The sequence below is a fragment of the Hylobates moloch genome, unplaced genomic scaffold (assembly GCF_009828535.3).
Source record: "Hylobates moloch isolate HMO894 unplaced genomic scaffold, HMol_V3 SCAFFOLD_11, whole genome shotgun sequence".
Classification (NCBI taxonomy): domain Eukaryota; kingdom Metazoa; phylum Chordata; class Mammalia; order Primates; family Hylobatidae; genus Hylobates; species Hylobates moloch.
Window position 1 is genome coordinate 74,185,045 of NW_026652286.1, and position 24,007 is coordinate 74,209,051.

The 24,007-nt window shown below is 37.7% G+C and overlaps 1 protein-coding gene across 1 annotated transcript in view; it reads right to left on the reverse strand.

The window, feature by feature from the left end:
- Window positions 1–24,007, reverse strand: part of TRPC6 (transient receptor potential cation channel subfamily C member 6) — a 129,007-nt gene that overhangs the window by 46,689 nt on the left and 58,311 nt on the right. The window contains exon 2 of the mRNA XM_032167224.2: window positions 4,966–5,740. Within this exon, the coding sequence (XP_032023115.1) occupies window positions 4,966–5,740 (775 nt within the window). The remainder of the gene's footprint in view (window positions 1–4,965; window positions 5,741–24,007) is intronic.

Sequence of the window (24,007 nt, forward strand, 5' to 3'; positions counted from 1 at the left end):
TGGAGCTTACAAAATCGTTATGAAAAGTCTCATTCTCTGACTGTCATAAAATAGATTAATCGTCTTCAAACAGAGGTACATGAATACTTTCCAAGCGGCTGTAGAATATGGATAACTTTTAGGGAATCAATTTGCAGATCTCCACTTTCCTAAAATGGATTTCCTAGAAAATACATCTTTTGCTCACCCACCCACCCATGTAGCAAGCAAGAGAGAGTCCCCCTTTAAACAAGAGAGTCCCCCTTTTATAGTATCCAGGTACTGTAAACCCTGAAGGGCTTCCTGTATTTCCCTGAATAAATACACATTTCTGCTGAAGATGAAGCTTAATGATAGAAACGCAGCACCCTTGGCTCATGTTGGGATGTTCTGATTTCAGATGGAGAGTGCAGGGTGGAGACAGAAACAACCGCCATTTTTAATGACTTTGCCTCTTCATTTGCCAACAATTGTCAAAGAATGAATGCTTCTTGAGTGAGATTCCAGAAAGAGTTAAGCAAAGACAGCATCAATGGGGAATACTGAATACCAAACAATGTTTTGTCATGTATTGAAATGTAAATGATTCCTTGTATTATTCTTAATATCTTTCAGATGTATCATTCACTAGAAAAGAAAAGTATCTCAAACAGGCAAGGCAGAAAAGCTCAGTGAGAGTGATTCTTTTAAATGTGACTTGGTTTACAGAACCCAAAATTTTTACAGGAAGATGGTCAAAACCCATGGATGAAACTTTTATGTGATTTCTTTCTGATTTAGAATTTTAATCCAGTAAGATAGTTATCAAATCATATCTAGAAATATTTACTCCTACTATTTATCCTCTTTTAATTTTATTCCATAAAACCTTTAATAATTTATATATCCTATCAACAAAGACTAAAATAACATACTGGCTGCCATACCAGCTAATTTTTAGCTACATATATATATATGTGTATATATATAAATGGCATATATATATATATATATATACACAATATAAAATGTGGTATATATATATATACACACACACATTTTTCTTTCCTTAAATATATAGCCAAAGTGTGAACATGATGAATACCACTAAAAAATACATCCAATAAGCATTGTGTCACATAGTTAAAATTTATTTTTCAAAATGTATATTTTTTTTCTTTCTTTTTGAGACGGAGTCTTGTTCTGTTGCCCAGACTGGAGTGCAGTGGCACAATCTCAGTTCACTGCAACCTCCGCCTCCCAGGTTGAAGTGATTATCCTGCCTCAGCCTCCTGCATAGCTGGGATTACAGGTGTGCACCATCATGCCCAGCTAATTTTTTTGTATTTTTAGTAGAGACGGGTTTCACCATGTTGGTCAGACTTGTCTCAAACTCCTGACTCATAATCCACCCGCCTCGGCCTCCCAAAGTGCAGGGATTACAGGTGTGAGCCACCGTGCTCGGCCCATATTAATTATTTTTAACAGCTGGGTTTATTTTTGTAGTTTTTGATCTAATATACTAATAATAGATATAATGACAACTCTTTCCAGAGTATTTTCAATATCCAGAGCCTTTTAGCAAGAGGAAATGAAACAAATTCTAAAATTTCATATATGTGTGTGTGTTATATGTATTTTATTTATATATGATATACATGTTGATATCTATATAAAGGGATTTTAAGAGACTTTACAATAATAAAAAGCTATAATATGAGGAATCACATTTGTGAAGGAAATTGGACTGAAAATATAACCTCAAGGAGTAAAAGGAAAGATGCAGCTATCCTGAATATTAAAGAAGATGTTGTTCGCTTAGTTGATGGTGGGCATGAAATCATTACAGGATTTAGAGTCCTTTGCATATATCTGAAGGAGAATTGAAGAGTTCTATTCTTAAATGGCAATATGTACACCATGCAGAAATCATATCCCTTAAAAATATTTATACTTACAGAAGACAAAAAATAGATATCAATTTTAAACTGTGCGAATGAACACAGAGTTTTTCAAATGTCTTTCAGATGGAAAGGGAGCAAAATACATACATACATACATATATACATACATACATACATATATACATACATACATACAGACATACATACCATGAACAGGGAGGACCTCCTGTGGTCAATACAATCTCTCAGGTCCTTGTGAGGCTGACCAGGTCTAAGCTATCCAGCCCTCAGTGACTTTTATTTCCTGAGACTCTAAGGGAGTTGACTATTTAAAAAGATTAAAAAAAAAAAAAACAACTGAAAGGATATGTGCTGGCATGTTTTTAGTGTATCACTGTTTGTTTCTTATGGCCAAAATTAGGAATGATTTTTAAAACTTCCTTCATTTTTATATTATTATTTTCTAACATGGCTATATATTACTTTAACGTAAGAAAAAAGAAGTTATTTTTAAGGGTAGAAGCAGCAAACTCAGCAGCAAATGTCACCTCAGAGACACCAACTTCTCTATTCCTGTAAGGTCCCACCCTGCTGTAAACTGAGACTGATGCTGGGACAAGAGTTAGTGTCCCAGTAGCCGTGGGTGGTGGGGGAATGTTATTTCCCTGTGAGTTTACACACAAAGGCAAGGGAGGCTCACCCTTGTATGCAGCAGTTCTTTCATCTGCTGTCCAAACTAATCTCAGAGAAAAAGAATATTTGTCTTAATGCTTGATACCTGGCAAGGAAGAAATCTTTTGTTTGTTTTTGTAAAAAGGCCTTAAAAATCAAGCCAATAACTGCCCTTTCTCCTTGTACAGTAATTTTGAGTCAGGTTTCTAATTATAAAAATTGTCGAGTTCTAGGATATACTCTATAAAAGCATTTTTTAAACTGCTACTCTTGTTTAACAGTAATCTAATTTTTGAAAGTGATTTTTAAAAGACATTAATAACATACTCCTAAATACATTTATGTTTTCAGTTAGATTTATCTTTTTCTTTGCCTTGAAACCTTCATAGAGGCAGGGCATTAGCAAAAAGGTATGCATGTCCAGAAGCTCTAGGTAACTGCTCAAGACAGGGGAGCAAATAGAGAAGCATAAATGGGAGGAAAGTGGCTAATCCATACACTTCACACTGATGAGAACAGAAAGAAGGATGTGATGAACAAATAGAAGAATGTCCAGATGTTTACGTCTTCATCATCGTGTGGAGGCTTTAACATTTTGCAATGCATTTAGGGACCATGCAGAGTTTACATCCTTGTTAAATGTGATTCTTCCCAACTTTGAGCCACTAGCCCCCTCCTCACTTCATAAGGTCATGCCTAATATGATAGTTATTACACACAGATCTTTTCTATCACATTGGATTATAAACTAATTGAGGACAGGATTGCTGACTGAATTGTCTTTGTATTTTGTACTACCTCGCCATCCTCATCCTCAACTATCCCCAAAATAAAAGAGCAGGGACTCAAAAGATGTAGGCCAGTGAATTAATGATCAAATAAAGAATATAATAGTCTTCAGTGGTTTAGAGAAAGCATGTAAACAAGGATACAGTAAAGGAAACAGAAATGTTGAAATTAGGCAAAATTAGTAATACAGATTTTGAAAATAATTAATATTAATCAGAGTTCAAAATGCTTTAATTTGAGTCAGGTGAACGTCTCTGTGTCCTAGGAGTCAAGTGAAAAGTAGATAAGAATCTGAGACAGGGTTGGAAGGACCATTTACTTATCTTGCCCTGTTAGCTGCCAGGTAGCTGGAGGAAAAGCACCTTCCTCTACCTTGGGAGCCAAGCACATACTGAGCGTTTCAGTAGCCATTTTCCTCCTTCTAGCCTTTCTGGATAGACTGGACCTGAGGATAGATGGACACATGATATCTGATACTGGGGTGAAACATCAGTGACAGTGGCACCAAGAAGCTGCCCAGGAAAGACTGGGCTGTAATTCCTCAAGAAAAGACTACAGAAACAAGCCTTCTCTCAGCATATAGAATAGAAAAAAAATGAAACCAATATTCACTTTTTTAAAAATCGTACTTGAGAAATCAAACCTGTTTCCAACCTGCATTCCTTAGTAAAGGAGATAAGTGCATCATAAATAACAATAATCCATGGTAAATGTGATGGGCACTAGAAGATCAGAACTACCTCAAACAGGTAGAGGGAGTTTAGAGATACCTGTGGGGAAGTTCTTAGCTAGGGATGCAAGCTTTCATCCTCTCCACGTGGAGCACAGCCCTTATGGACAACGGCAGCATCTGACACCATTTCTCTCTCCAGATATCTCTTATTAAGAGATTGACTGGTCAAAGTTCTAATTTCCTACTATTTCATATCTATCATCTTTTGCTTTTGCTGGTACACCTTGGCCTAAAATATCTTTTCCCTCATTCTCTGCCTTCCAAAATCCTACTTGTTCCACCATATACAGATGAAATGCCATCTTACACATAGCTTCCCTGCAGCCTAATAGGAATTAAATATTGTTTTCTCTGAACTTCTACAGTATGTTGCTTTTACCTCTACCTGGTAGATCTGTTTATTTTTTATTCATGTGTGCATTTGTCTCTCAAGTCAACTGTGACTTCCTTAAGCTTATTCTTCTTTCTGACCTCAACAGCATCTATCACTGTGCTCTGAACATAGAAATAGTGTTTTATGGGAGGAAAAAGCCTGGGCTTTTCAGAGTGCGGTATACCTGGATTCTGAACCCAGCTGTGTCATTTTCCATTTGTTGATCTTGGGTATTAGCGAAACTTTCTATGCCTTCATTTACCCATCTAGACAGGAACTAATAATATCTTCTCAAGGGAGACAGATAAAGATTAGACATAATAAATGCAAAATGTCTGGCAGACAGTAGAGCATCACTAAATGGTAGCAATCACAACTTTTGCTACAATGATTATAATAAAGAGCTTGTTGAATAATCTTATAAAATTACCTAGTGTCCACAGTAACTAGGACAGTGCTGAGCACATGGTGGAAGCTGGTAAATACACCTTGACTCTGGCTTGTGGAGGGTGAAGTCTCTATTGTTAGTGACCTACCTTGAACTCTTTCTCAATATTGGCCAGAACTGCCAGTTCATTGCTAAGTTCTAAAGCCGTCATGACTGGATCTTCACTGGACAATGACAGGTAAGCCGGACTTGCCAGGCCTTTATAGGCATTAATCCTAGATCTGGAGTGGCTAAACGAGTCATGCTTCTGTTTCTGGTTGCAGTCGTTGCACTTGCAGAAATAATCATGAGGCCGTTCAATCCTAGCACCCTTCCGCAGGAGGGTATGCACAATTTCATATTCCTGGCAGTGGGCAGCCAGAATGATTGGAGTCACATCATGGGAGAACCGTGTCCCATCTTCATCATAGGCATAAAAATCATCCTGCTGGAGTTCAGACTGGCTAGGGCTGGTTGCTAACCTCTTGCCTTCAGCAAAAGCTGGATGACTGAGAATTGCTTCCACAATCCGAACATAACCTTTACTGATAGCTAGAAGCAAAGCATCCCCAACTCGAGAGAGGTTTTCTTTCTTGAGAAGAAGTTCTGTAATTTCCAGATGCTCATTGGCCACTGCCAACTGTAGGGCATTCTGGCCCATGTAATCCACACAGTTAACGTTGAGTGAGTGGCATTCTTCTAACATCTTCCGCACCACTGGGATGTTACCATATTCAGCTGCATCTAAAAAGCGTTCCTCCTCTATAGATAGGCTTGTTGAGCGATCACTAAACATGTATGCTGGTCCTCGATTAGCTAACCTTCTCCCCTTCTCACGGAGAACTGTCTGCCTCCGGTGAGCCAGTCTGTTGTCAGATCCCCGGCTGCAATAAAACAGAAAGATTGTAAACAAATCACATTAAGAGCATTTTAGTGTGCCAAATGACTTGCTATTCATCTAATACAATCCTCAAGTATATTAGATGTTGTCTCATCATCTCTAGACCTACTATATTATAAAATGAAGATGCATTTATTTGTTAATGGATTCCAAGAACTTCACATCTAAGAAAGCCAAGCACTTTGCAGATTTTAACATTCCAATTTGGGGTGGAGACTAGCAATTGCCATAATTACTCTGTGCCATTCGAATAGAAACTAATGTACTATAGATGGTATAGACTTAGGAAAGATGGACCCTCTTATCCATAATCAGTCACAATATGATAGAGAATATAAGACTACATTTTAAGAAGTAGAGACAATAGCAAATCCATTCAAGTTAACAAATATTTATTGAGTCCCTCTGATGCCAGGTCCAGGAACTGTATTAGGTCCAAGAAGGCCAATAGTGAAAAAAAAATAGATGCTTTTTCCTGCCTCTACAAGTCTTACAGACTAAAGGGAGAGATGAGCAATCAGCATATTGCTTTGTTATCAGCTGCTTAATTATAATGATAAGTCTATAGTGGGGCATCTATCCCAGATTCTGAGAGAAAATAACAAGCTGAAAATGGAAGGATGAGTAGAAGTCGGGTGAGAGTGTGCTTCAGGAGGGTGAGACAGGGATTGGGTATAGGTAGAAAGTTATCTCTAGCAGAGGTATCAGCTAGATGTTAGAGTACAGGTTTCATTAATATGGGCAATAAATGCTCGAACTCTGTTGTCCTAAAAATCACTGCAAACTGGAGAAAATTGTGATCAAGTTGTCAGGTAGGAAAAAACACTTTTGTGGTGCAGGCAGTGGTCAGAGCAGTGGCCAGCCTTCAATGTAGTCCTTCAATCTGTGATAAGAAGGGAAGGTGAGCTGGGTGCTATGGCTCACGCCTATAATCCCAGGACTTTGCAGGGCCAAGGTGGGCAAATCACTTGAGCCCAGGAGGTCAAGACCAGCTTGGACAACATGGCAAAACCCCATCTCTGCAAATAATAGAAAAATTAGTGGTACATGGTGGCACATGCCTGTAGTCCCAGCTACTCAGGAGGCTGAGGCAGAGTATCAACTGAATCCAGGAGGTCCAGGCTGCAGAGAGCCATGATTATGCCTCTGCACTCCAGCCTGGGTGATAGAATAAGATCCCGTATAAAAAAAAAAAAAAAAAAAAAGGGAAGGGGGATGTGATTCTTCCTCTGATCAAAATGCTATAATGAAGATTTTTTCATTATTAATTCATAACTTCGTGTCTTAAGGTCTTTTGAGCTTGAAGGCATGTCATTACAATTAGAGGTTCAGCTCTTACCAGTATCACTAACTGAACCCAAAGAAGGCATGTTTTTGCAGAACTGGAACAGGGCCAACTTATAGGGGAGGCTAAAGAGAAAGAAAAGGTGTGATAAATGAGTATTGTTTCTTCTCTTTATGAATGTTCCAAGATTCGTCCCTCTTTAAAAATGGTCACAAACTTCCCAGTATAAAGAGGAAAATAAAAAGATCCAAGGGCCTCATAAGCTATCTTTCCCTCCAGTATGTTCAGGTCTGGAGAATCTTACTTGCTTTCCCTACTGGCCTTTATCAATCTTGATTCCACGTCTCCAGACAGTGCTGTCTGTGGCAGTGTGATAGAAAGGAATAGAAAGGAAGATAGTAAAGTTTCAGCAACTCACAAACAGATTTTGCTTCTTGCGGGAGCTTGAAGAGTATGCCGCCATATTCACAAATATTTTTCATAGATTTTCATTCAGCAGTGATTCCTTTAACTATCCAAGGCCTATTTAAAATCAACCAAACTGATGTTGTTTTTAAAGAGACAACTTTGTAAGTTTCAAAAATGACATGAAGGGCCAATATCAAGTTATACAACCAATAATTTCTAAAATGGGTCATTAGATAATATATATGCAACTTTTATTATAAGAGAATAGCATCTGTAACTATTTTGTCCCATAGCTATTACTTTATTTCTAATTCCATTTTTAATTTTAGTAAAGTTATACATGTGCATATTTTAATTTATTCGCTCCATGTCTTGATCTCCAGAGGTAATACATTTCAATTTAACTATTTTAGCTGGTTATTTTATAATTTTAAATGTTATAACCACATAACTTTGGTTATATCATTACTTCTTGATTTTTCAGGTTTGGCATTACCTATGGACTTCCCATTACACCATACCTTCACGTATCTCTCTCTCTCACACACACACACAGACACACACACACACACCCTTCATGGTCCCTTATCCTTCCAGAATTGTTATATCATGAATTCTTTTTAAATAACTATTTACTGTTTAAAACATGACAATGCAAGTGCTAATCATAGCTAAGTGGTATACTATAGTGTCTTTTCAGGCACAGCTTCCCTATAACCTCAAACCTAATGGATAAAAATTCTCTTCATTTTCTCAGTGCTCTATATACATATGAATAATTCAATCAAACTCTCTTCTCCATCAATGTAAGTCTTATTTTAATACATTCTACATATTATGTGAGGTTTTTTTTTCAATTTTGGAAAATCTGGACCAGCTGCTGTCTAGACTTGATGCATGTATGTTATCTTTGAATCTTCCTTTGGTATCATTCCAAGGATTCTCTTTACTTTGCTTTTGTATTGGGGTCCTTGTTTTCTGTATCCCAAATCTTCTTTTATCTGAGTTGACTTCTTTGTTCTAGTACAGCACATCTTCTGACAGCTGTCTAATAAAGCATGCATAGGTGAATTTTTAAAGAAGGTGTACATCTAAAACTGACTTTGTCCTACCTCTAAACTTAACTGATAGTTTGGCTGGGTAGAGAATTCAAGGTTGAGGATAATTTTGGAGGCGTTGCTCTAATAACTTATAGTTTTGTGGCTACTATTGAGAAGCATGATGCAATTTTGATTCTGGATATTGTCTTTGTCTCTGGTGTCCTAAAATTGCATGGTTGTTTATTGAAGGGAGTCTCTTCTTCTCCACAGTGCTGCCCATTTAATCTGGAATAAAAAGTGTCCTTTTCTAAGAAATATTCTTGCCCTATTTATCTGATCATTTTGTTTCCTGCTTTCAATGTACCATTTCTGGAACTTCTTCTTTTTGATGTTGGACATCCTGTAATTGTCCTTTAATTTTCTTATCTTTTCTATTTCCAATTATTTATGTTCAATATTATTTATTATATTATGGGAAATTTCTTCAACTTTATATCTATGAAAATTGTTATTATATTTTTAGTTTTCAAAAACGCCCTTTATTTTCAAATGTTACTTTTTATAAGAATTTTCTGCTTTTAAAAGCACAAAAATTTTCTCTTCTCTCTCTGGAGATGTTAAAGATTGCACAGATCACAATTTAGAGAACTTACTCCTAAGTTGCTTTTTTGTGTTGTTTGCTTTGGTCTCTGTATTTCATAGTAGAATTTTTCCTCATATAGCTAGTGATTCTTAGTAGATATTCTTTGCTTCTTTTTAAAGAAATATTCCTTATAATGTCTTTTCTAAGAGAGTATAATTTCCCCGTATAAAAACTAGAGTGAGCCTAATGTTGGTTTTGGCAAAAGGTGATGTCTGAGTTGGGTGAGTTTCTAGAAGAATCACATTATTTCTGAGTTAATAAGATGGATGAGGTAGAAGAGACAGGAGATCATCAAGGTTTGTTACATAAGGAACCATCCATCATCTTCCTGCTGAAATTCTTAACCCTCTTCCTTCTCTCTGTCACTTTTTCTGGCTTCTACTAACCTCTTTAGGCTTTCACTTCCTCTCTCTTATCTTCTGTATTTATTGCTTTGCATAGTTTCTATTGTAGACAAGAGGAAGTTCAAAGATTAGGGGGAGAGACAGTATCTTCCAAACATGGAGAATGCTTTGAAAAAGAAAAACTGTAAAATAAAGGGAGAAACAAAATAGGATCAGGGATCTATAAAAGTAAGACGAAAGTACTGGGAGTGAGAACTTGCAAGATAAGTTCTCATGTAACTAAAAAATGACACAAAACTGACACAAAATAGTAACATACCAAAATATCAAAAACAAGCCTCCATTTTTTTCATCCATTAAAATGGGAGAAATAATTATTCTGACCTATCTCAAAGGACTATTTTCAGAGGTAATTGAAATTATGAACGTGGAAAGCATTTTAGTTTGGATTTAAATTTTTTTACAGCCACATCCATAAGCACATATATAGCACTTAAAAAAATAAGGACACTTCTACTTTATCATTTTTCAGCTGTTATTCAATAAGAAGACCCAAGAAAAAGACAAGGACTGAGATGGTAATTGATATAAGTTGTTTTGTCTTTTTTTTTTTTTTTTTTGGAGACAGGATTTCGTTCTGTTGCCTTACTATAGCCGCAACCTCCCAGGCTCGATCAATCCTCTTTCCTCAGCCTCCTGTGTAGCTGGGACTAAAGACACATGCTACCTCAACCCATTAATTTTTGTATTTTTTTTAGAGATGGGGTCTCGCCATATTGCCCAGGCTGGTCTCAAACTTGTGGGCTCAAGTGATCCTCCCACCTCAGCCTCCCAACGTACTGGGATTACAGTGAGCCACCACACCTGCCCTTTGTCTTTTTAAAGAAAGAAAAATAATAATAAGCAACTTTACTTATATCTCAATTTTTAATCTGGTTTGCAAAATTTTATTTTTTCATCCAATACTAAATTTACACTGAGCTAAATAGAATGTCTGAGTTGTGACATCTTTTATTCTAAAATTTAAAAATAACAATCTATGATTTTCCTGCCCAAGTTCCATCTTGGCAAGCCACTAATCCTAATGATGTGTCTTATTTCCTTCTAAATTACGACGGCTTTTGTACCTATAACTTCTTGAAGGAACAGCAAAGATATTTCCGTAGAATTTTTTTTTTTTTTCAGTTTTAAAGCATCTTCTATCTTAGTTGTTGTGACCACACATATTAATCATATGCAATGATATAATTTTCAGATACATTTTTATAAAAAGGCCTAGATTATCATAATCTCTTTAGCACTCCGTCAACTATATATGAGTCTGACAGAATTATAACCCGGTCATTCTGTATCTGAAAAGTCAGAATGTATCTGATATATTTTTGTTTGTTTTTGATTATTTTAGAAATATTACAACTGCAGGCACAATGAATTTTTATTGTTTTAGGCATATTACAAATGCAGGCACAATGGATTCAGCAACCCTTGCATGAGTAGTGAGACACAGTAAAAGCTGCTCTCGTATGTTGTTGACAGAACAAAACGCATGCCTGCTGCTCTCCTTATCTTTCTTAACTGCAGCCTGGAGAAGCAATAAAATATTCTACTTGTATTTTTATGTCACAAGTGGTGTTGCTTAATCCCTGCCTCTCCTATGCAAAAGCAAAATGTGTAAAACAACTTTTTAAGTAACAGGTATTTGAAAGCAATTCAGGAAAGATACTAGATGTTACCAGATTATATTACAAACCTCTCTGCAGATGGTTTTTATAAAACTATGTTGTAGAATTTTACATTAATAGAAAATGAAACCTAGCAAAATCATCTATTAAAAAAAGGAACAACTCAGCCCATAGCTCCATAGCACTACTTCAACAAAAGACATTTTCATTTCAGCTAAAGGGCACACTTTTTAAATTCGGCTCTTCTATTTATGAAAATATTAAGAAATTTTCATCACCCATTTAGCCACATTTAGCATGGTTAAAAGCTTAGTAACCTACATTTTCATGTCTGTATTTTTACGAGGTGTTTATCCACAACATATAAATACTGGTTCTAAGAAAGAGTAATTAGCCACCACCCCTATGGCACTCAAATGTAGATTAGGTCATGAAAAGCGTGTTTTTACACACCTCATTCTCCTGATCCTTTTAGTGCTTGTTGCCCCAGATAGTGAGAGATGGAATAATCCATCTCTATTGAAAATGCCAGCAATGCAGATTAGCTTCTGAGTAGACTGGATTGCATGCTTGAGTCCAGAGCATGTGTAGTAATTTTCTCTACTTCCTGTTCAACTATGATACACTTTTATCACATGGAACTGCTTTTATACAAACTAAGCTCCATATTAAGTACTTAGCTTAACTTTGACTTTGTGCTTTAAAAATCCTTACAAATATTTTGTAGCACAATTCTATTACAGCTGAAGTTTTAAAATTGTAAATGAAATGTAACTATTCCAGGCAGTGTGGTCAGCCACAAGAGTAATGTAGATTCATCCTAAGAAAGTAGAAATAGAAGAAATTCCAGAATTTGCATTTTATTACATGCCCAATTATCAATGGGAATAATTAGACTCAGATATTTAGAGATTAACATTATACACAACTAGCAAGTTTGCAAACCACTTTAGGGAGATGAATGAAAGAAGTCATTTGTTCTCATTTTACAACACTGACACTGTTTTTGCCCTGACTACTTAATCTCTGGGCACATACCCTATGCCCTTCCTCTGGGGTTGAGGAAGCAATAAACAATTAAAGTGGTTTTCCTTAGTCCTATGAGAGCAATGATGATTTTGCCTTATTCACACTGAGTTCACCCCTCTTTGCAGAGGGACACGTTGTAAACTCTCAGTACATAACTGCGGAATACATTAATCCCTCCTGTCAAAGGAACAAAGTTTAAAGTCTGTTTGTTCCCTATTAACCTGACTGCAAATGACTACGACCTACACCCCTACACAGAAAAAAGGAACAAAATATAAAGGTTGAGCCACAGTGTGTTCTAGTGTATATATAATATTTTATATTCACTTCAAATAAGTAGTGAGCTCAACATGGGACAAAGGAAGTTGAAAGCCATGTTTTTAATGGCATCCTTGTGACTTGTTCATGATCCAGAAGCAGAGATTTTCTTGACTTTAAAGGCAGAACTAGGGCCGGGCGCAATGGCTCACGCCTGTAATCCCAACACTCTGGGAGGCCTAGGTGGGTGGATCACCTGAGGTCAGGAGTTTGAGATCTGCCTGGCCAACATGGTAAAACCCTGTCTCTACTAAAAAATACAAAAATTAGCCAGGCATGGTGGTGGGGGGCCTGTAATCCCAGCTACTTGGGAGGCTGAAGTGAGAGAATAGCTTGAATCCAGGAGGCAGAGGTTGCAGTGAGCCGAGATCACGCCACTGCACTCCAGCCTGGGCGACAGAGCAAGACTCAGTCTCAAAAAACGAAACAAAAATAAAAATAAAAATAAAGTCAGAACTAATATTTTCTCACCCTGTTCTCTCTCCCTCTTGTTTACGTCGTACATAGAGTGTGAGCACCCATCTTCACAATGCACTACCAAATCCCTTGAACTTCCAGATAGTCTTCCAGATAGCAATTCTTCATTTTGATTCAATTAGTTTCAGTTCTCCCCATGAACTCTTCTCATTTCTTCAAATACTAACTTTCTGTTTGATCAGTCCCACTACATCACACCCTGTCTTAGTATTCTATGAATGAAATGATAAGAGCCTGCGCTGCTTGTCACTTTCAGTAGGGAGCCAGCAAAAGTGTGACTGAAAAATGTCAGGTGCATGTAACAAATTTTTGGTTTGTATCATCAATTGACATCTTGTGTGTGTAAATTAAAACTCAAACTGTGTGAGAGAATGAAATTGTGAGTAAATAACAGAAGTTATAGAAATTTGCCTTTTTATAAAACAACATCTGAAATGTCATTGTTCCTTTTTAGTTTCTCCTTGGTGGTTTAATTCATTGTTCCCTTTTAGTTTCTCCTTGGTGGTTTAATTTATTTCATGTGTCATGTCTTCCTACTTTGAAATGCTCTTTGGAAGAGTTCTGGGGCCAGACATTTATGGTGAGAATAATTAAGGACAAGTTGAGAGAAACTGAGAACTGAGTCCTTGGAGATCTGAACTTGAGAAAACTTTGGGGAACCTTGCAAAATATTTGGAAGAACAAAGCTTTAAGAACAAAATAGAGTACTCTTGGGAATATTAAAAAGTTTCTTTATAATACCAGCAAACTATATCCAAATTATCTCATCAAAGAAGAGGTTTAAACTCTTTGCTTCTATGATCAATGACTGCCATAATCATGTGTATTACACAAGCACGTTTTCCAATTCCACAAATATCCTCTGCATAAGATAGATTCTGGGGAGGAAAAAACACACTTCAATTATAAGACAATCTAAAAAATTTAATGAACGAACTCTAGGAGTATGTGTGCAGAAGTTAGGGAAATCCAACATGTCACCATGCAGTGCCCACATCTAGGACAGCGTAGGCTTAAGTCTGAGGGGCATAAGGAGGGAAGTTACCAGAACAGGATAACTATAAGACAAGGGACACTTGACAGTGGCCCTGACCTTTTATGAAGGGTGACAGCCCATCATCAAGGAGAGGGCCAAGGGAACTGATACTCTGACCTCACTCTCATGCCCTCTGATATCCCACAAGTGCCTCTGATGGGCTGAACTCAGACCAGTGCTGGGGGACAAAGAAGCCCATTGATGCAGTCCACACAGGTCTGCATTGGTGCTATTGCCACAGTCAGAGAACAGTATACAAAACACGAAGAGTAGGCCAGGAGGACCAAGCCAACAACACCCAGCATATGCTCTAGATACAATAATTTGACTTTGCCATAATTAACTCCTTGCTTGGGTGATGGGTGTACTAAAATCTCAGAAATCATCACTAAAGAACTTATCCATGTAAAACACAACCTGTTCCCCAAAAAAACCTATTGAAATAATTTCTTAAAAGATTTTAAACTACTATAGAGAGAGAGGAAAAGAAATTACTGGTGAAAACATATGCACCAAAAAAATGGTAAGTGTATTTTTGATGATGAGTAACTACGGCATCATCAGTTCACGCCTTTCTGAGCTTATTTTTCCCTTCTTTAAGCTGTCAAGAAAGACACCCACATTCAAGTTCATGCAGTCTATTATCTTAAAAAATGAACTTGTAACTAAGATTCATCCATAGAAATTCTAAGTTGATGTTCATATGAGGCTTAGGATGAACAACTCTGATGTGGAGGGTGAGAAGAAGGATAATCTGATGTCATAGAAACATTCAAAATGTGAGGAGCACAAGCTGAAGCTGCTCATTCCCAGAGATAATGGTGCTGAAGAAAGACTTTGATAATAGGTCTGGAACATGTTCTAACTCTCCGCAATGGGGGATAGCTCCAAATGCTCACAGTACAGGTTTCAGTCTATATGAGACTGCTATGTGTAATAGAGTACATGGATAGAGAAATTGGCAGGACCATGCAGCACATAGCTTTCATTTATTGAAACCAAAATTGTGAAATGCTTTTCTTTGTTGACGTGATATGATTTCAGACATCATTATCAACCCTCACACCCACCACCACCACTGGGATTGTAACAGTTCATTCATTCATTCATTCAATTCAAATATTTACTGAACCTCAGCTTCAACATGTGCTAGGCACTGTGCTAGGGACATGGGGGTACAGCCAGAAAAAAATTGGATATGGCAGAAAAAAAGAGAATAAGCAAAAGATTACAGGGTGATGAATGTTACCAAAAAGGAAGTAGTGTGGCATTTAAATGACTAGCAAGCAGTTTTCAACCCAATCTGAAGGTCAGGGAAAGCCTTCTAAGGACATGTCACTTAGCCTAAGAATGAAGGAGAGTTAGCTGAGAGGAGGGAAGAGAAGACTCAGCCCGCAGGCAGGGAAAATCACAGTTGTATAAGTCAGCAGCCCAGAAAAAACCCTGAAAAATGTTTATTAGGGCTGGAACACATAAGAGTTCCCATCCCCAACACGATTTCTGGTTCCTGGCTCAGTTTAACTAAAGGTCTAGCACTCAGGTTTAGAAGCTAAACATCCATTGATATTCACAGTTTAGCACTTAGCACTTCCACAGTAGGGCGGAAAGGTAAACATTGAGGTAATTCCTTAACAGCTCAGGATTCCAATTTAGGAGATTCAAGCTTCAAAACTCAGAGACTGGATTGCCGCCCCAAAAGGTTTTGTTTTGAGGGGTTTGGAGCTTATATAATTCAAGATCTCAAGTTGAGAATAATTGTGGACAAATTGAGGGAAACTGAGAACTGAGTCCTTAGGGACCTAAACGTGAGAAAACTTTGGGGAACTTTGCAAAATATTTGGAAGAACAAAGCTTTAAAGAAAGATAGGCTAAGTTGGGAATCCTTACTCTGTCAGTTACCACCTGTGTCATCCCTCTGAGCCTCGGATTCCTTAACTGTAAAAATGGAAAGGGAATAGCATCAAGGATAGCAGTTACCTGTTAGGGTTACTATGAAATTGGTGATTTGTGGAATTCTGCTTAAGGTAATTCAATGCCTCATCTGTCATGGACTTCAAATCCTTCTTAATCATAATTATTCAAGACTTTCTAGTTTGAAGATGTTCTGCTTAATAAAGGAGATAGAAACTAAGAAATCATTCAAGGGCTCCTCTTCCTTTAATGCCAGCTGTTAAATCTGCATCATGTGTCCAAAGAACACAGTTTGACCTCGTTTTTTGTTTTTTTTTTTTTTCCCTTGCTGTGATGTCAACATGGCCAAAAGAGCATTATATTTTTAATCTTCAGAATACTCTGTGCTTTGTTTTGCTACCACTGTTCTTAATGTGTGTTCAATTCTTATACTTTCATCTCTGACTATATATTTCCCTTTCCCTTCTTACCTGTATTCTTTAAACCTGAACTTATCTTTGAATTCCAGTGCCAAACACAGAGCCAGGCACAAAATGTTTTATGCATCTACAAATGAACAAAAAAGCAATAGAAAGAAGAATACGAAAAGAAAAATGAATGGAGAGCACCCTAGTTTGTCACAGTTTTAGGAGTTTCTCAAACTATTTTACACCATATCAAGAACCTTTTTAAAAATTAGATAGAATTTCACTTATTGATCAATAATCAAATGCATAACAACATACTACACAAACTACCTCTACTGTCAGCGTTAAATTTTGCAAGGAAGTATATCCTGTATTTACCAAGTAAGTTCTCAGTAGTCATAATTGTATTTTTTCACAGTATTTTAAACTAATTTTTACTTGTCATAAAGTGAAATGTACTTATCCACCCTAAGTAAAGATGAAATATAGCAATTTGATGGAGTTTTATTTTGAGCATACTACTTATGTCAAGTAAATTATAAGTTTACTATATACTTACCCATTTTTCTAGCTTTATTAATAAAAATATTATATAAACTTATAGGTACACATATATTAAATTAATTTGACTAAGGCTAGGAGGATAGAAATTGATATTTATTAAAAGTTTTTACTATGACCAAATAACTTTATAGGTGTTATTTTATTTAATTTTCATGGCATTTGGTGAGGTTGGCTTTGTTATTTCGCTACATGAAGAAATGTTTGGAGATCACTCCTGAACAGGCATGACATATATAAGGAAAAACATTTGGGGGCTTTTGTTTTCTGAATTTCTTTTAAAATGCAGCTGGGAAAAAAAAAAAAAGCAGAGTTTCAATATCCCCTCCCCAAAAACTGTGAACATTTGTGGATTTCAACAATACCTAGGATTAGTTATGAACTGACTGATATATAGAAACTTCCCTCTTAAGTTCATGCTAGCAATGAGTGGTAACGCAAGACTGTAAACCGAGGTTTGCAGATGTCCTATTTCATTTTTTAAATCTTATTTTTTATTATTGTGAAGCACACATGCTGAAAAGGACTACAATTTTAAGATTAATAACAAAATTAACACCATCTTCCTACCCATCCCCACTTAAGAACGTGATCGCTGATCACTTTGAAGACCTCTATGTGCCTATTTAAATTACTATCTTCCCCTGAACCCCATCCACCAACCATTATCTGGTTTTTATGTTAAGCATTCTCTTACTTTTTATAGCTTTCCATCTTTGCATGCCCTAAACAATACAAATTAGCTCAAAAAAAGTAAGTACTTAGCACAAACTTGGTAGAATAAGGAAGGGAAATACTGCCACTGCTACACTCTTAGAGGAAGGCTCCTAACATAAGATAAGCAGAGCAGAGCCTGTGGTTCCTTATCTGGCTCCAGTTTCCCTAAGAGTTTGCAAGAGCCCCTGTAGGTTGGTCAGAGGGTGAACATGAATTTCATCCTGGGAACACAGGGCTCCTCAGAGCTGCAGCAGCTGGCCGGGTAGCCAGCAGGGCATCTGGCCATGCATCTGCTGCTCTCTACTCTCTACTCTGCTATAAAAGAGCAGGTCAGAACACATTACCTCAGAGGCAAGAGAGGGCTCACCCTCATTGCAGTCTTCCACATTGCCTTTAGGAGTAAGGCTGTCAATCAAGGTTTTTTGCCATGTTTCCCCTTTTGCCCACATTTTTTTAAAACCAATTTTACAAAAGCAAAACACTGAACTACGCTGAAAGCTACATAATATGAGCAGCCAGTAGCTGGAAAGCTACCTATTGAACCAGAATGGAATTTGTCTATATCCATTTGCAGCTGTATTCAGCTTTCAGGGATGTAATCAATGTGCCTCTACTTAGAATAGTATGTTCAAGCTATAAAAGTTATATGACTTCCCTAAAGGAAGGTGAAAAGGAAAACAAATTCAGTGAAACTAGTGAAGCCATTGCTTTGGTACACCATAAAGCAAATCTAGTTGACTAAAGCCTTGGTGTTTTGCTATAACATGAAAGAAAAGTTCTATTTTCCAGGGACAAGTTATTCTTATCTTACCCTTTTTCTCTTGTGGTAAGAATGCTCGTTTTCAGTCTTTACAGATATAACTCAAACCATTTTTACTAATTGTATTTTTATTCCTATGCTAGTAAATTTAAATTTGAGAACCCTGCTGAAGGCTCATGTTTCCTCTATGCATCCTACCCGGTGATTCTTTATTACTGCCATTAGTCACTCACTGAATGCTAGTTATTTGAGTGTTTGCATGGCATGGAATACATTTCTGCATTACTTCCACTTTACCCACCAAAGTAATAATGATAGAACCACAAATTGTAAGTACCAGAAGGGTACTTAAAATTGTCTGTTTCAACCTTGTCACTTTTCAAGTACCTGCTTTAAGTTTTTCTAGAGGAAGGAATATATAAAAATTATTAATTATATAGTTAATTTCTACCTGAAGAAACCAAGATACAAACTAACTTGCCCAATGTTAAACAGCTGCTTAGAACCCTGAGCTGTTAAATCATTTTTATTCCAAAATGCTATTACCTAAAAACAAATGTTATTGAAAGGAAATTAGTTTCTGGTCCTGTTAAGGAGAATTTTGTTATGATGAAGATCCAATTCAATAAACAACGTATTGTTCTCTAGATATTCCCATAGCTGGTGTTAAATTTGTTCCCATTTATACTGTGGCCAATGAAAGCAGAAGAATTGGCCTAAATTAAAAAGTTGTTTGAGTCAGTGATCCTCAGATCTTAGCTGGAGCCCAGAGTTGTGATATACTGGTATATCAGCTCATGAGATGTTATTGTGGAACTTAATCAGTAGAATCAGCCAGATTTTTGCCACCATTTCAGTTGAAAGAAAAGCATCATTTGCCCTCTTTGGTCTTCTGTTTCCTTGCTTTTAAAGTAATCTCTCTTCTGCAAAGCAAAGGGTACAATCAATAAAGTAAAGAGACAACCCACAGAACTGAAGAAAATATTTGCAAACTGCACCTCTGACAAGGGATTAATAACCAGAATATATAAAGTGCTCAAACAACCATATGGGAAAAAAATTAATAATCTAATCAAAAAATAGGCATAATATTTGAATAGACATTTCTCAAAAGAAGACATACAAATTGCAAATAGGAATATGAAAAGATGCTTAACATCATTGATCATCAGAGAAATGCCAATCAGTACTACAATGAGATGTCATCTCACCCAAGTTAAAATGAATTATATCCAAAGGACAGGCAGTAACAAATGCTGGTGAGGATGTGAATAAAAGGAAACCCTTGTACAGTGTTGGTGGGAATGTAAATTGGTACTATGAAGAATTGTTTGGAGGTTCCTCAAAAAACTAAAAATTGAGCTGCCATATGATCCAGCAATCTCACTGCTGGGTATATACACAAAAGAAAGGAAATCAGTATATCAAAGAGATATCTGCACTCGCATGTTTGTTGCAGCACTGCTTACAATAGCTAAGATTTGGAAGCAACCTAAGTGTCCATCAACAAATGAATGGATGAAGAAAATGTGGTACTTATACACAATGGAGGACTAGTTAGCCATAAAAAAGAATGAGATCCAGTCATTTACAACAACATGGATGGAAATGGAGATCATTATGTTAAGTGAAATAAGCCAGGCATGGAAAGACAAGCTTTGCATGTTCTCACTCATCTGTGGGAGCTACAAATTAAAACAATTGAATTCATGGACACAGAGAGTAGAAGAATGGTTACCAGAGGCTGGGAAGGGTAGTGAAGGTTTGGGAGGAGTTGGGGATGGTTAAGGGTACAAAAAAGAAGAAAGAATAAGACCTACTATTTGATAGCACAATAATGACTTAATTGTGTATTTAAAAATAATGTGAAGAATGTAATTGGATTGTTTGTAACTCAAAGGATAAATGCTTGAGGGGATGGATACCCCATTTTCCATGATGTGCTTATTTCACACTGCATGTCTGTATCAAAACATCTCCTGGATCCCATAAATATATACACCTACTATGTACCCACAAAAATTTTTTTAAATAATTTTAAAAGATAAGATAAATAAAGGAACCTGTAAGGACCCTTCCAGTTAATACAACATTTAATTCTATTTCTCTGTTTTAACTAAGTGGAATATTTACCTTCATTTTCAACAGCTTTGAGGACACAGACTAAGCTAAATAACCTAGTCACATGAGAACTTGGTGAAAACATGCTACAAAATGATGTTCTCTCCAATATCTGCTTCACCCATCTTGTTCCTTATGTCAGCTAGTGGCAGTCCAATTTTCTAGTTACTCAGAAAAAAAAAATCATGGTGGTGTCCTGGGCTTCTTTCTTTCATACTCCAAAACCATTTAATCAGGAAATCCTGCTTATTTTTCAAAATTCTGAGCTGTATCTCAAAATGTATCCAGAATCTGAACACCTCTTGCTACCACCCCAGTCCAGGCATCTAGATACTAGATCTAGATTCGATGACCTGAAAGGCCTGGCACAATCTGATCTTTACTGAGTGAGGGGGTCAGAGAGTTAAGAGAATCAGTACAATCTCACCCGTACTAATTCTCTTAACTCTCTGACCCCCTCACTCAGTCTCTCTGCTCCAGCCACGCTGATCTGTTTGCTCTTCCTCTACATACCAAGCTTGCTTGCGCCTTTGCACTTTTCTCTACCGTCTCCCTGGAAGCTCTTATCCTGATACCTGAGCACACACTCTCAATTCATTCAGGTATTTCTTTACTTAGAAGTCACTGATATGGTTTGGATTTGTGTCCCTGCCCAAATCTTACGTTGAATTGTAATCCCCAGTGTTGAAGAAGGGGCCTGGTGGGAGGTGATTAGATCATGGGGGTGGATTTTTCCCTTTCCATTCTCGTGATAGTGAGTGAGTTCTCATGAGATCTGGTTGTTCATAAGTGTGTCTCACCTCCCGCTTCACCCTCTTCCTCCGTCTCTGGCTATGTAAGAAGTGCCTGCTTCCCCTTCACCTTCCACGATGATTGTTAAGTTTCCTGAGGCCTCCTCAGCCATGTTCCCTGTACAGCCTGCAGAACCTCTTTTCTTTATAAATTACTGAGTTTCAGGTAGTTCTTTAGAGCAATGTGAGAACAAACTACTATAGAAAATTGGTACCAGAGAAGTTATAAAGATACCTAAAAATGTAAAAGCAACTTTGGAACCAGGTAACGGACAGAGGTTGGAACAGTTTGGAGGGCTCAGTTTGGAGGGCTCAGAAGAAGACAGGAAGATAAGGAAAGGTTTAGAGCTTCCTAGAGACTTGTTAAATTGTTTTGGAGGGCTCAGAAGATAGGAAGACGAGGAAGGATTTGGAACCTCCTAGAGACTTGTTAAATTGTTGTGACCAAATGCTGATAGCGATATGGACAATGAAGTCCAGGCTAAGGTGGTCTCAGATGGAGATAAGGAACTTATTGAGAACTGGAGTAAAGGTCACTTTTGCTATGCTTTTGCAAAGAGGTTGGAGTCACTGTGCCCCTGCCTTAGGGGACTGTGGAACTTTGACCTTCAGAGTGATGGATTTAGGGTATCTAAAGGAAGAAATTTCTAAGCAGCAAAGCATTCAAGATGTAGCCTGACGGCTTCTAACAGCATTAGCTCATATGCATGAGCAAAGGAATGATCTGAAACTGGAACTTATATTTAAAAGGGAGGCAGAGCATAAAAGTTTGGAAAATTTGCAGCCTGACCCTGTATAGAAAAGAAAAACCCATTTTTCAGGAGAGGAATTAAAGCTGGCTGCATAAATTTGCATAAGTAAAGAGGAGCCAAATGTTAATAGCCAAGACAATGGGGAAAATGCTTCAAAGGCATTTCAGAGACCTTTGTGACAGCCCCTCCTATCGCAGGCCTGGAGGACTAGGAGGGAAGAATGGTTTTGTAGGTCAGGCCCAGGGCCCAGCTTCCTTGTGCAACCTCAGGATACTGATCCCTGTTTCCCAGCCACTCCAGCTCCAGCTGTGGCTGAAAGGGTCCCAGATACGCCTTAGGATGCTGCTCCAGAGAGTGCAAGCCATAAGCCTTGGTGGCTTCCATGTCATGGTAAGCCTGCAGGTGCACAGAGGCAAGAGTTGAGGCTTGGAAGCCTTTGTCTAGATTTCAGAGGATGTATGGCAACTATTCAATGTCCAGGCAGAAATCTACTGCAGGGGCTGAGCCCTCATGAGGAACCTCTAGTAGGACAGTGCTAAGGGGAAATGTGAGATTGGAGCCCCCACACTAAGTCCCCACTGCAGCGCTGCCTAGTGGAGCTGTGCGAAGATAGCCACTGTCCTCCAGACCCCAGAATGGTAGATCCATCGACAGTTTGCACTGTGCACCTGGAAAAGCCACAGGCACTCAACACCAGCCCTTGAGAGCAGCCATGGGAACTGAACTTTGCTGAGCCACAGAGGCAAAAGCTGCCCAAGGCCTTGGGAGCTCACCCCATGCATCAGTATGGCCTTGATGTGAGACATGGAGTTAAATGAGATTATTTTGGAGCTTTAAGATTTAATAACTGCCCCGCTGGGTTTCAGACTTGTACAGGGCCTATAGCTCCTCCCTTTGGCTGACTTCTCCCCTTTGGAACAGACGTATTTACCCAATGCCTGTACCCCTGTCGCATCTTGGAAGTAAGTAACTTGTTGTTTACTTTACAGGCTCATAGGCTGAAGGGACTTGCCTTATCTCAGATGAGACGTTCAACTGTGGACTTTTAAGTTAATGCTGAAATTAGTTAAGACTTGGGGGACTGTTAAGAAGGGATGACTGTATTTTGCAATGTGAGAAGGACACAAGATTTGGGAGGGGCTAGGGGCAGAATAATATGGTTTGGATTTGTGTCTTCACTCAAATCTCATGTTGAATTATAATGCCCAGGGTTGAAGAAAGGGCCTGGTAGGAGGTGATCAAATCATGGGGATGGATATTTCCCTTACTATTCTCATGATAGTGAGTTCTCACAAGATCTGTTGTTTAAAAATGTATATTACCTCCCCCTTCACTCTCTTCCTCCTTCTCTGGGCATGTAAGATGTGCCTGCTTCGCCTTGCCTTCCACCAGGATTGTAAGTTTCCTGAGGCCTCCCCAGCCATGCCTGCTGTACAGCCTGCAGAACTGTGAGTCAATTAAACCTCTTTTCTTTATAAATTACCCAGTCTTAGGTAGTTCTTTATAGCAATGTGAGAACAGACTAATACAGTCACCTTCTCACTAAGGCCTTCCCTGGTTATTATTTAAAAGTAAAATCTCAACCTCTAACATTCCAGGTCTACATTCCCTTCTTTACTTTTTTCATCTTATCACCAACATCTGTACATTTTACTTATTTATCTTGTTTATTGTTTGTCTCTTTCATAAGAATGTAGGTTCTCTGAAAGCATTTATTTTCCCCCAAAATATTCCCAGTGCATAAAACAGGGCCTGCACCTGGTAGGTTCTCAGCACATATCCATTGAATGCATGAAAGCATGCATAGAAATAACCTATGTATCTATGTCTGCAAGGAAATGTTAGGCATAGCTTCTGTGCCAGCATTATAATAGAATTATTTTAGAAAATCCATAAAATTTATAAAGCTCTATCAGACTAAGTAGAAACAAAAATGATAGAAAACACAAATAACCAATACCAAGAATG